At 50.3% G+C, this 13,602-nt stretch overlaps 1 protein-coding gene across 3 annotated transcripts in view; it reads right to left on the bottom strand.

Moving 5' to 3' along the window:
* The window catches only part of DIP2B (disco interacting protein 2 homolog B), a 64,737-nt gene extending 51,194 nt beyond the window's left edge, over window positions 1-13,543 (bottom strand). For all 3 annotated transcript variants that reach the window (XM_062015746.1, XM_062015747.1, XM_062015748.1), the window contains exon 1: window positions 13,350-13,543. In XM_062015746.1, the coding sequence (XP_061871730.1) occupies window positions 13,350-13,437 (88 nt within the window). In that variant the 5' untranslated portion in view covers window positions 13,438-13,543. The remainder of the gene's footprint in view (window positions 1-13,349) is intronic.
* Window positions 13,544-13,602: the final 59 nt, after the last annotated feature.

Here is a 13,602-nt window from a genome sequence, read left to right as displayed (position 1 = left end):
GTAAAACTGAAGAGTACACAGCTCAAAAACGTTCAGAGGAAAATAACCAACCAACCAAAACACGGAGGCAAAACCTGGCAAAAGCATCACCTGGGAAAGCAAGCTGAGAATTGCAGAGGGTGTTAAATCAGGCTTGTCTCAGAGTCCTTTGTGGGGACACAGAGGTCTCAGGCTCCACACCATGCCTGTTGAAAAAAACCTGATGGAAGCCACAAATGAGCGCAGGTGCACGGGGCAACTGCAGATGTTTGGCAAAGCTGCTGCTTCAGCTTCACAGTGTGACCTTGGCAAAGTTACCTGATGTCCATGGCCTAATTCCACCTCTGTTTCGGCTGACCACTGGAGACATCTCTTTCCCTGTGATCAGAATGAAGTCACAACGGGTCACTAAGAGACTGGTTTTGCCAGTGTTCTTGCACTGAAGGTACTTTCCTCATGGTTTAGTTTCAACAGATGGGTTGAGTGCTACACTGACAGACCTACAGGATGGAAACCCTGAGAATTAAGCACAGGATCTTAGCACCCAAACACAACAACCAGGGCCTGAAGAACTAACGCAGACTGACATGCAGAAGTGTGCAATCATTTCCATGAGGCTGCCTTCATCTTCTTTACATACGAGGCCAAGAAAGCCCCTGGGGCTGCACTAGTGCCTAAATGGGCGCAGGTTTCCTTTAGTCTCTAACAAGGGCTTTAAGCAATTGGCAGGCTGCCCTAGCCTGGCTGCCTTCTTCCTTTGCAGATGTGCCTCCATCCATAGATAACGCAGGGCGGCTTTCAGTTTGCACCCTGCACAATCAGAGGTAAAGGATATCACAGGAAACCCGAGTCAGCTTTTCCCCTCCATGAGGTCACTCCCTGGAACAACCAGCAGAGTCTTTTTCATCTACGTATCTAACAGTATGGTAACACTTAAAGAGCAGACAATACATTCAAAGCTTAAACATTAACTCGTTCAGTGAGTTAAGGGGAGAGATGCTGTCTGCAATTGCTCGGGGCAGAATGTGCTGAAGGAGCAGAACTCTACCTTTCAGCTAGGAATCTATGCAGCAGCTTCAAACAACCCTTTTAAACCATGGAAACAATCCAACAACCGCTAGCTTACTCCTATGTGACAATAACTCTTGCAGACCTTCTGTCACATCTCACCCACAGAAGATTGAAGCTATTCCTGCTCACAGAATCACAGGGGAAGAAAAACCCAACCAGCTCTTACATCTCCCACATCACTTCACTAGTTCCTTTCATTCTTCCTTTCCTGGACTGTTCTTCAGGCTACCCTCTTGTGATGTCAAGTATTCAACAGCAGTGCTATTAATTGTTTTTTAAGCCTGTCAGCTCCTCAACCCAGATCCTGAGACAGACTCACGAGCGGCCGCACCAGCACGGCCGAGAGCAACAGAAAGGAAAAGGAGCCAACGTGCTCCAAGCTGTACCATTGCCAGATCGTTCATAACCTGAAGCCAAACTCAATCCTAACAGAAGACTATGTGCTCCTTCCCCACTTTTCCATGCCAAGTCCTTCGTCTCATCCTTCTGCCCTGTCTCTGCTGGGAGAGGAGCGTGCCTGCAGTGCCGTACGGCGTGTCTGTGTCTTTCACACCATTTGATTGTTCACAGCGAGCTACTCTGTAATTTTGAACAAGAGAACACAAGAAGTAATTATTCTCCTAAGAGAAGAGGCCAAGTTATGGCATGGCAAACTCTGTCACCATCATCTACCTCATTCTGTGCCTCCCTCCCTTGTTGCTTTGCTGAATCCACTTTCTAGAATGCGGGGGGAAAAAATAAGGTGTCACCTTTGCTACAGGCTCCAGGTAGATGAGAAGGAGCCTCCACAAAAGAGCTGCCAGGACAGGAACATTTGTTTATTTTTGGCTTTCCTCATCAGGTTCAACACAAGAAGTTACCTTCCCATCCCATAGAAACGAGTTGAACGTCGTCGTGGAGCCGTCGCACCGACCCACCCAGAAGGATGACTGCAGGGAAATCTGAGGCAACGACTCTACAACTCCTCTGAGACAGAGGATCACGTTTCCCAGGCCACATACAAAGCCCAAAGGAGAGCAGTACAAAAGAACAATGTAATGCAAGTGGTACGTGTTTGGACAAGAACCAAAAACCAAACCCCAACCTCTGTTCAAAACCCCTTGGAATTAGCGACAGTCACACTTACACAGAGGAGATTTGGGGCCACCCTGTACAGGAGTTACTACAGAAGAAACAGAGTCAGAGGAGGGAGGGAGAAGGCCCCAGATTTGCTTTTTTCTTCAAGTCTCACCCAAGAAATAACTTTGTTCAGATATATTAAAAACCAGCCTGTCCACCACGAAAGAGGGAAGAGACACAAGGCAGCAAGCGAGCAGCTGCTGAGACAAGCGACAGTCATCACAACACATCGAGCAGGACTTGGGCAGATTCAAGTGCTTTTCTTCACAGCTTCCATGATAGAACCAGACACTACCAAGAGTGTCTTACCAAAGCTTTGTACAATGAACGTTTTGATACGCAAAAGCCAAAGGGTAATGACATCTTCCTGTTTGCTGCTGGCCTCCTGCAAAAAGAATTGCCTTGAAAGCCTTCCAAGGCCCCACCAGCTCCAAGGTTTTGTGTTTTGGGGGAAATGAGGGTAAATCAAATGCTCTAGCACAGGCACCTCTGGTCAGAATTACTGAGCCTTTAACACCAATGCTGACTAGCCCTTACACAATTTTTACACAGTGCAATTTTAAAACAGGACTTAACAAGTAAAGTGTATCAAACACAGGAATAACCAAAGAGCACAGCAGTGTTTGTTCAAGGTTTCTAGGTGTGGCTGCAGCCAAGACATAATGGGATTATTTATATCTGACTCATTAGCTTTTTCTCCATCCACGATTCTCCCTGAGACTCAATCATTGATTTTAAACTCACGGTGTTTTCCAAGAAGGACTCGAGAATTTAGAGCAGAGAGGAGAAATCCCACAAACACAGTTGGTTTACGTTGTGTTCAACCAACACTTGCTGTCACCACCACGGCTGAACTTCAGATTACCTCAACATGCCAACTGCTGGCAGGCTGGACAGGCACCCAGATACGAGTTATCAGCCTCAAAGTCTCCTCCTTTGTCCTGCAAGGGGCAGAGGGCTGCCAAAAGACCTGCAGTCTGCTCCTGGCCCTGCTGCTGGTTTGTGTGACTGAACTCAGCTCAGCTCTGTGCATCTCTGCTTCCCGTCCAGGAACTGAAAACAACAACACTTCCCCCTTTTCACTGGAGCAGCTTCCAAGCCCACGCTGCTGCTTACAGAGGTTTCCATCCCAATCACAATAACAATTGTTCTTGTTTTCTTTTTTTTTAATCCACAAGGGATCACTTACAGCTTCTGCCCTAAGAAGAAACACAGGTCTCTGTCTCAAAACCCATCCACATGAGCACTTCACTGTGATAAGATCCCTTTTTGCTGCCACACAACAGGCTCCAGTCGTGCCCTGGGCAGGATTTACTTGTGATTGCCTCAAAAGCCTAAAGTATCAGAATACTTTGTGATTTGGGTAATTTGGTCACCCACAAATGCACTTCACTGCTCATGACATGAAGCAAATGGTGCAGTGGTTGTTTTTTTTGAAGCAACAAAGCTTTACATTGCTAAAAGGTTCATCAGCTGCCCTTTGTTCAGCCAAGTTCACAGCCTTACCAAAGGCAGAGCCTGTGCTCTCGAGATGGGAGACAGCAAGGTGCTGAGAGGCGAGAGAAGCTCGAGCCAATGCTGCTGCCAAAGGCTCTGTTATGAAATCAGAGCTGCAGGACACACCACAGGAAGAGATGAGGCTTTTTCCAGCTTAGAGACACGACACAAAGTCATCTGAAGCGAGCTTTTCAGCAACACCCTTCTCCTCTCCGAGACACAAACTGCAGGGAGCCCTGTCCTCAGCCAGCCCCACGCCAGCAGTGCCTGGCCAGAGCAGCCCCACGGGAGATGGGATGATCAGGGCTTTAATGCCAGAAAGGGAACACCTTTAACAGGCATTTTCCACCTAGAACAAGTCCAACAGAACGGCCAGTGCAGTTTAATAAGCTGCAGAGCTGTTTATTCCTCTACAGGAGGATCAAGGTCCTTTTATCTCCTGCTCAGATCACCTGGCTCTGCTCTCCACCTCTCACTGAACAACCAGGGGCTGGAATTTGCCAAGTCACCTCCCAGCTCTCCTTCTCCTTACCACAGTGACAATGCACCTCGAGAGCAGCGGCTGCTCTGCAGGAGCCACACATCTGGCCTTCCTGACAGAAGGGCAAAGAGTGACCTTTTGCAACCGTTTGTTAACTTTGCTCATATCTCTTTCTAGAAAGTAAGCAGAAAACTTCAAAGCCTTCCTTGTCCTCCCCGGGGTTTCTTTTGGCTGGTCAGCTTATCTCTGGGATCATTCTTCCCAGAGAAGCACTCAGAGGTCCCACAGTGGGTAATTACAGTGAAAGGTGATGATGAAGACACAACCAAAGGCAAAGAAAAGCATCTTATCACGACATCCATACTGACATCCAGGCCGTCACTGCTGTTCTCAGGGAGCAAACTGCAGCATTTCCAGAAAGGTGCTTCAAATTCAAGTGTCTCTTCATGTCAAAGGTTAATCAGTGCTCTAAATGAAGAGCTGATACATCAAAGGTACAGATGGGACAGCAGGCAACACAAAACCTTCTTTAAGAGACCCTCATCCGACTGCCCTTTCTGGAACTGTGTCTGGGCAGCCAAGGAACGAAGTCACTCACGGGACCTGAAATCAAATCTTTCAGCTCTCAATCTGGTGCTTTATCTGCTGCACCATCCCCAGTTTAGACCACAGCTTTCCAAATTACAGCCCATAACAGCTTGTCCTTATGTTCCACACTGAGTGCTGCTGTAATCTCCCCTGGCTCGTCGTCCTGCTCGCCCCTTCTCCACACCTCACCCAGGCACCCGCAGCCCACTCAGCAGTGGCTCATGTGGAAAATGATGAGTGGGAAAAGCCTTCTCAGCTCCCTGTGATGACATTCAGCAGCTCAGAAGGAGGAACTGGAGGCATCACATGACAGAGAATTCCCAAGAGAACAGCAGGCTTTGTCTGCACTAGCTGTGTGTGGCTGGAGGGACGGCAGCGCCTTCCCTTCTGTGCAGGGCAGCTCCACCAGGAGACCCAGCAGAACCTCCCCCAGCAAGTCAGCTCTGCTTCTCTCAGAGGAATTCATTACCAGCTTGCACTAGAGGAGCACCAACATTGCTGCTCCTAAATAAATCAGTGTACAGCCTAGGAAATACATGTGCAATCTGTGCTTTACTTCTAATAACACCAGCTTTGCTTTTCAAACACCTTTTGGGACGAAGGTACAGGAACAACACCCCGTTAAATGCAACAGCCAGGCAAAAAAAAACATCTCAAACAATCCCTTTCCAGCGTTGCACTTTAGACTCTGATGTTTGACACTAGTCCTGATCCCAGAGGCAAAATGGGAGTGCTTTCTCCACCAAGTGAACCGGCTCCCACGGCTACAGCCGTCCTCAATGGAATGCATTATTCCTGCATTAAAACATATGTTTTTGGAGGCAGCCAGCCATCCGGCTGCTCCGACACAGATTACAGAAGACCTAATTTTATCAGGCAGGGATACAATTCTCCTGGTTGTTTTTGCTCCCTAGGGACATGGAGCTGGTGAAAGCAGGTTGCCTGACTGCTGGGGAACAATTCCGAGAGGCTTGCTCACTGATCACTGAGGCAGCAACTCACGTCCCGGCTTCACAAAACACATTAATGTATGCCCCGTGGGCTCCCATCCCCATGGAATTCCATGGCCAGAAAGACCTAGTTTGTATCAGTATTCTCAACAAGAAAAAGTTGATGTTGGCAGGGAACTGCTAAAACTTTAAGCAAGCTTTTATTTCCCCTCCCCCTCTTAATCAGCTTAATTTGCACTGAACAGAACAAGGCATTTGCTCACAAGAGCGGCAAGGAAAGTTAAGTTTCTGTTAACTGAGTCTCTTTGGTGCAAACACAACCTGTGTTTATCCTAAGTGGTGTTTCAGAAACTCTCAGCTTTGAAGGTTGACAAAAACACGCAAACTGATGGAAACAGGCGTTTTACCCCAAAAATACACCGGCGAGTGCAACAGCCCAGCGCTGGCAAAGGGGATCCAGAATGAGAAACACAGGTGTGGGGCTCTTCCCAAGGCTTCTCATCAACATGTAATGGGCAAATCCGTGTAGCAGATGGAATGCTGCTGCCTGCAGAGCATCCGTTGGCTATAAATCACCGTTTCCTCACACATGGTGCAAATTGAAGCGTCTTTCATTGTCGTTAATAGAACGAGACATCCTGGCCTGATGAGTCTTCCTTGGTTTCATAAAGGCTAAGAAAGGTTTTGGACTGAATCATGCCCAACAGAGCCTTCAATCCTCGTCTCTGTTCATCCAGGTTCAAAATGCAACTGGGTAACTCACTACTGAGAGTCAGGAAATGCCTTTTGTACAACTCTGAGACATCCAGTTGAAAGGAAAACACTGAAAGAAATTATCTGAGCATTGTATCTGAAGCAAATGAAAACAGGATGCTGCTCAGCTTCTGCCTGCACCCCTGGGACTTCTCACCATTAGTTCACTCTTTGGCTTCTGAAACTTGCCACTGAATAAACATGATAAATCCAATGAATAGAAAGCTTCAGGACAAAAAACTACCCAGAGAGAGGGAGTCAGGAAGGAGTCCATCACCCTTTCCACATTACTAACGGACTAGAAACACGTGGGGCGTGCAAACCTTCCTGTGGGGCTCCAAGCACTGTGTGGTTAGAGGCATGTGTGACAGACCAGCAGCACACAGCTATGCCACCATCCATCACACTCACTGCTTCATATTTCATGCTATGGAATTTGAAATGGAAAAGTGGAGATCGGTTATCCAGGACAGCACAGAGAGAAAACCAAACGTGGCTTGAGTGAAGCTGTGTCAGGCTAACAGCTCTGATGAGCACTTCCAGCCTGAGGAGCCAGCTGAATCTGCACATATCACCCATTCTGGAAGGAGTAAGGATCATAGAAGACAAACCAGGAATCATTGCTACCAGATGTCCCTTCCACCCAACAGGAAAACTGGTTCTAACCCCAGCAAAGCTTCAGAGGAGCAATCAGAGAGGAGGTGGAGGACTCTCTCTAAAGCTCCTAATTTCCTCCTCTCCCCAAGGCAAAGGGTCAGAGATGCAGCTTTTAAAAATAGCCCCAAACTCACTCCTCATTTCCTAAATATGAAAGGAACAACACAAACATATGCACATTCTTTAAGTCACCTGGTTACTCTTTATTACACCAGCCTGGATGCTCCCAGAACCTTCCTTTCCTTCCCCATGTTTACATGCTTCAGTCACATACCAACAGTAAAACCTGCTTCTGCTCACAGTGGCCACAATAGTTCAGTGGTTTTGTTTAACTCACACTCTCTCTGAGCCATTAATCACTGAAATCACTCTCCTTTGGCCATCTGCAGAGTATAAATTTGGGGTCACCTTACAGACCTTCTGTTTGATGTGCTGGTGACAGTTTGTTACTTGGCTCCTCTCAGTCACGACTGGAGCTGCGTTTCCTTTCCCTGCGAGACACAGGCACAGCAAGGAACCACGTGCTCCCACGTGCATCCCTTCTTCCAGGGCTCTAAGGCTTAAGAAAACACAGCAGCACCTGAAGCATCTTCGTAAAGCCAACCAAGGCCAGGAGGATCACCTCAGAGTCTGTGTCAGCAGCTCCCCGGGACTCGCCGTGGAAGGGGTTTTATCCATTTCAAAGCCTCGCCTCAGAACTGCACGTTCCCTGGCTGCAGACAGAAGAGGCTGTATCAAAGCCATACACAGATTTCTCAGCAGATTTGGTACCCATCAGCTGTCAGTCCTGCAGGTAAATTAAAGCAGCAACATAAAAGCTTTCCCATTACTCCAGTTTTGCCTAATGCAGGTGAGATGCTGCTTAAAAGCCACCTGCAAGTCCTGCGAGCTACAAGACAATCTGACCTGACTTGCTCGTGTTGATAAGCTCTTATTCAACCCCTTCTGTGCCACAGCCACAGCTCCCCTGTGCACAGCAGGGAAGAAACTCAAGGGGAACTCTTCTGCCCACTCAGCAAAACCCACACAGCCAGTCCTTCCTCGGACAATTGCTTCCTTTGACTCTTCTCTAACCTATTTCAACTCTGTACTTGAGCTACTTCATCTGTGAGAGATCCTCATCTGCTCTGACAGGCGCCTGGCAATCAAGGAATGCAAACAGAAAACACACAGTTTTTGAAGGAACAGAAGGATACCACGACTCCAGAGGAAATCTTCAAGCCAAAGAAAATAAAGGACTCTACCCACTTGCTTGAGTCAACATGTTTTCTTCCAGTAAGGTTCTATCCTATTTGGCTGGCCTTCAGTCCTGGGTTTCAGCTGTTTTGCTGATACTACTTTTTCCACACATGCCACCATCCTTGCTATTTCTTCAGCTTCTGAAAGTCCTGATACAAAGCTTTTCCTCTGCAGGCACAGCCTCAGCTCCTCGGTGAGAGACAATCAGCCTTAAAAGGAACAAACACAGGTGCACGAAGCCATTCACAGAAACACCCACGCAAATCAGCAACCAGACAGCCAAATGTGTGCTTAACCAAAGCAAACAGAAACCAGCTCCTTCTGTACATGAGGCAAGAGCAATGATACCATAACCCTGTCACACAACCTGGAAGCAGCTGAAACTGTGCTCAAGGTCTGAGCTAGGAACAGGGGAATTCCTCCTTATTGCTAGGGGGAGCTCCCCCTGCTCCTCACCTCATCCTTAGGCTGAAGTTCCCTGCACTAATGTCCCCTTACTGCTTAAGAAGATCAGACAGGACACAAATCACTGTCAAACAAAAACCAGCAGCCAAATGAGCTCTTTATGAGAGCACTTAACCCTCTCAGGGGCGAGCTGGCCCACACAGCAACAGCTCTCCTCACACCAAGAGAACAAACTCGGCTGCACGGAAAGCAATCTCATCCACCCCAGAGAACAAACCCACTGAGTGTGCTTCACCAGAACCTCTGAATCCGGCCACTGCAGAGCTTCTCAGCTCTAACTAACACAGCTGTGATGGGGTTAACGTGACAGGAGCTGCCTGAAGACCTCACCCAAAGCCTAAGAGCACCCAGACATCGCCAAGCTGAGCGCTGAAGTGCTTTAGCACTGACGTTTACAGTTGGATACGGGACGAGTTCGGACATTTACCTGGTTCTGTGAACTCATCAGCACATGCTGCAAACAGTTTGGGGAACAGCATGATCCAGTGGGTACAAAGTCACCTTCACACACAGCTGCAGGGCAACCCCAGAGGCATCAAACTGAGCTCCAGGGCTCACACAAACATGAAAATGGGGATAGAAGTCTCCTTTAAAGTTAACCTCTGTGGCACTTGTACTCATGGAAAAGGAGCAGATGCAAAAGCAAAGACAGCCCTTCCCATCATTAGTGAAGCATAATGTGGGTGTTACTGACAGATGAAGAAAAGCACTGGAAAGACAAAACTCCAGCAGTAGAGAAGAAGGAAAACACGGTTAACAAGCAGGCTCCAGGTTTCACACAGTTCCATGACCCAAGCCGTACAGTTATTGTTACTTTAAACACTTTGACTTAGAGGCAGCAGCACTGATCCCTTCTGTAAGAGAACAGGATATCTCCTGAAGGGGTGATGTTTGATGTTTGGGTATCATTGAATCCTTATCTAGGCTTAGAAATACACGAGTCAGACTCAAATCAAGGACTGAAGGCCAGAGAAAGACACAGCACAAAAGGCTAAAAAGAAATGAATGCAATTTGTGTTGATTAATGAACAATTACACCCTTTTGCTCAGGCATTTCCAATGCACTCAGGACGGGGACTGCTGCCACTTCCACGGTGAGCACAGAGCTCAGGGAGCAGCAGCCCAGGGCTGGCAGAGGTGTAATTAGCCCCGGTCGCTCTGCCCGCACACATCGCTCCCCAGCAAAGTCTCACAGCTCATCACTGCAAACTACCACTTCTATTTTAAGCAGCCATTAAACCAGTCCTGCTCCACTTTGCATCCTACTTGCTGACACAGCATCTCTCACGAGTGTTAAGGCCAGAGATGATTTTAATACTCCGGTTTCCCCCCCATACTGGGACAGAAAGTGGTTAATGGTAACGCAGCCCGGCGTGGAACTCGCTGTAAGGCTCAGCACACAAGTTTCTGCTCCCAGCTTGCAGTTCCCTGCCTTGGAGCCCTGTTCCAAGCAGCACTCAGGTACTCCCCACCATAAGAACATCCATCAAGGACAGAGCAACCTCCTAGTTCACACTGGCAGGGATTTGATTGAGCTCCCCTCGAGTGCAGCTCCTCTCCTGCTCCAAAAGCGAGATGTTCTTACCCAGAAAACCCAGTGGGAACATTTACACCGTACACACTCAGGCCTGGAGACAAATAAAGCTGCAACAAGGGGGTGAGGGGGAAAAAAAAGGATCAAGTGTTCTTATCAGAGCAAGAACTAATCAGTTAAACATGAGGCATTACTGCTGTTTCTAGTAAAATGCTTCTATTCAATATTGTTTACTACCAACAGCCCACAGCTCTGTTCAGCTGAACAATGCACACACTGGCCTTCAAACCTTTAAGCTCAAGCCTCAAAGTAGGGCGTATTTTTCAAGAAGCACACAATGCCATTACCTCCCTGACTCACTGGGCTCCTTTACAGGTCAGGCCACAGCTATCTCTGAGAGCAGATACCATGAAACACGTTCCAAGAGCCTGGGGACACAGCCCCACAAAACTCTTTGTTCTTGTGGGGGGTTTTTGCACAGAAAAGGTGATTTGCACAAACAAACCCATTATTGAGATGGGAAGAAATATGAGTATTACATTCACAAAGGGGCAGAGGATTGAACACCCAGAGAATTACTGACATAACACAGAAAAGTTCTCTGCTGGCACCAAACTGGGAGCAGCAGCTGATTCACCAGAGGCTGAGCTGCCATGCAGCTGGATCTTGACTGGCTGGAGAGTTGGGCACAGAGGAACCTGCTGAGGTTCAACCAGGGCAAGGGCAGAGTCCTGCAGCTGGGGAGGAACAACCCCCTGGCCCAGCACAGGCTGGGGGTGACCTGCTGGAGAGCAGCTCTGCAGAGACCTGGCAGTGCTGGGGGAGGATAAACTGACCATGAGCAGCAACGTGGGCTCGTGGGCAAGGAGCCAATGGCAGCCTGGGGGCAGCAAGTGTGTGGGCATCAGGGCCAGGGAGGTTGTGCTGCCCCTCTGCTCTGCCCTGCTGAGGCCTCAGCTGGAGTCCTGGGGCCAGTGCTGGGCTGCCCAGCTCCAGAGGGACAGGGAACTGCTGCAGAGAGGCCAGTGCAGGGACACCCAGATGCTCAGGGCACTGCAGCATCTTTTGCTGAGGAAAGGCTGTGGGACCTGGGGCTGTTCAGCCTGGAGCAGAGGAGACTGAGCTCAGGGGGAGCTCATGAATAGCTCCAAGTGTGTCCATGGTGGGTGGCAGGAGGTTGGGGCAGCGCTTTCTGCTGTTGGACCAGGACAAGGGCTGATGGGATGGAGCTGGAACACAACCAGTTGCATTGAAACACAAGGAAGAAGCATTTCAGTGTGAGCTGAGGGAGCCCTGGCCCAGGCTGCCCAGGGAGGGTGTGGAGGCTCCTTCCTTGGAGCTCTTCAGCACCCCCCTGGACACGTTCCTGTGTGACCTGACCTAGGTGGGAGCTGCTGCTGCAGGGGGTTGGACTGGATGAGCTCTGCAGCTCCCTTCCAACCCCACCATCGTGTGATTCTATGAAAGCTTCACTCTCTGGCACTGAAGTTTAAGCTATCTGAGAAGCTTGTTTAAAGATTAGTATGATGTCACTGCCAGTCATCCTGGCAAAAGGAGTTAATTCTCCTTTCAGATTCGCAGTATAGAGTCAATCCAGCACAGGCTCTGTGTCACAGGAAACAGCCTTCAGAAAACACGAGCTTAAATGCTTAAAAATGCTTAAAAGCTACACCAAATTCTTAATAAAACACGAAAAAAGCCCCATTTCACGTTTCACTTTGAGCAACACAAGAGGCTGTTCTTCAGCTCTGTTATCACACAGTGCCCAAAGCCAAGCACCAGGCAGCGTTATGTTACATGTTGACATAAAGTAGATCTGAAAAACATTTGACCAAAATGAAACCCCCCCAAAAGTAGATAATGTGGAAAGTTTAACTACAAACAAGTTGTGTTGAGGCAGCACCACCGTGGCCTTTGCATCTGGCAAAGCCTCAAGCGTTGTGCAGCGCCGTGGGCAGCGGGGGCTGACAGCATCCAGCTCAGAAAATGAACTCCTCATCTTCCCAAGAGTAAATAAGTCTCTTTTAGCCACTGTGTGCTCCAGAACAAAGGGACAGCCGAAAGAAATGTGTCACTGAAACTGGATTTTCTTTAGGTTTTAATCCTAGGAGGCTATTTCCACCACGCAGAGTGAGCCCTCCCGAGAAGCCACTGACGGTGGCTGCTGAGTTCTGTGCCCTGATGGAGGGAGGGAACGAAGAGATATGCAAAACAGAGCTACCTGCTCTGCAACCCTCACCCTCTCCCTCAGATGCATCCCTCGCCCTCGGGCTTCACAAGGGAACTTTGCAACAAAGCTATAGCGAGAGCAGCTTTTTAAGCACTAGGAAACAAAGACAAACCCATGCAAAAGAGGAAACAAAAAACCAGAAGGCTCACAAGCGCATGCTCTGTCCCGGTTATGGCTACGGAAAAGAACTTGTTCAGACAGTGGAAAGAACACCGGGTACGTCTTCGGTGTGCTCTCAGAGTCCCCTCACCTCCCCGCCCCAGGACCACCGGCTGTCCCCAGGGTCTGTCCCTCCCGCGGCACGTCCTTGGCTCAGGGAGCAGGGAGAAGAGGCCGGGAGAAGGAAAACCCTCCCGGGAGCGGCCACACGGGGGTCACACGGGGGCTCTCCCCACACACACGGAGCTCCGACACCCGCAGGCTGGGCCCTTCCTGCCCCCACGGCCCCGGGACCCTCACACGCACCCCCGGGGCTCATTCACAGCCTCCTCCCGTCCCCGGCCCCCTCACACGGGGCGTTCTGAAGCCCCTCACACACGCTGGCCGCGCCGCTGACCCCTCGCACGGAGCCTCCTCACAGACCCCGGCCCCGGGGCCTCCTCTCCCACAGACCCGCGTCAAAGCCCCGAGCCCCGGCCCCCTCACACGGAGGCTTCCCCGCGGCCGGGTGGCGGGAGGCCGAGGCGGCCGGGCCGGCGCCCCGAGGGCCGGGCGGGGCCGGGCCGAGCCGGGCAAGGCAGGGGCAGGGCGGGCGGCCCCCAGCGCGGCCCGGCGCTCCTCACTCACCTTCCGAGAGCTCCAGCTCCAGCTCGGCCAGCTGCTCACGGACCTCGCGAGGCAGCGAGGAGCCGCCCGCGGCCGGCGGCTCGGCCATGGCGAGCGGAGGGGCGGAGAGGGGCACGGCAGGTCCGGCCGCCGGGGCTCAGCGCCGGGGGCTCCGCGTCGCAGCGGGAGCGGGAGCGGCCGCCGCCTCCGCCATGCTGAGCGCCAGCGTCACGTGACGGGGCGGCGCGCCCGCCCAGCGCGGCCTCGGCGCCAA

Source organism: Colius striatus, chromosome 26 (assembly GCF_028858725.1).
Source record: "Colius striatus isolate bColStr4 chromosome 26, bColStr4.1.hap1, whole genome shotgun sequence".
Taxonomy (NCBI): Eukaryota; Metazoa; Chordata; class Aves; order Coliiformes; family Coliidae; genus Colius; species Colius striatus.
This window is presented reverse-complemented; position numbering and strand designations above follow the sequence as displayed.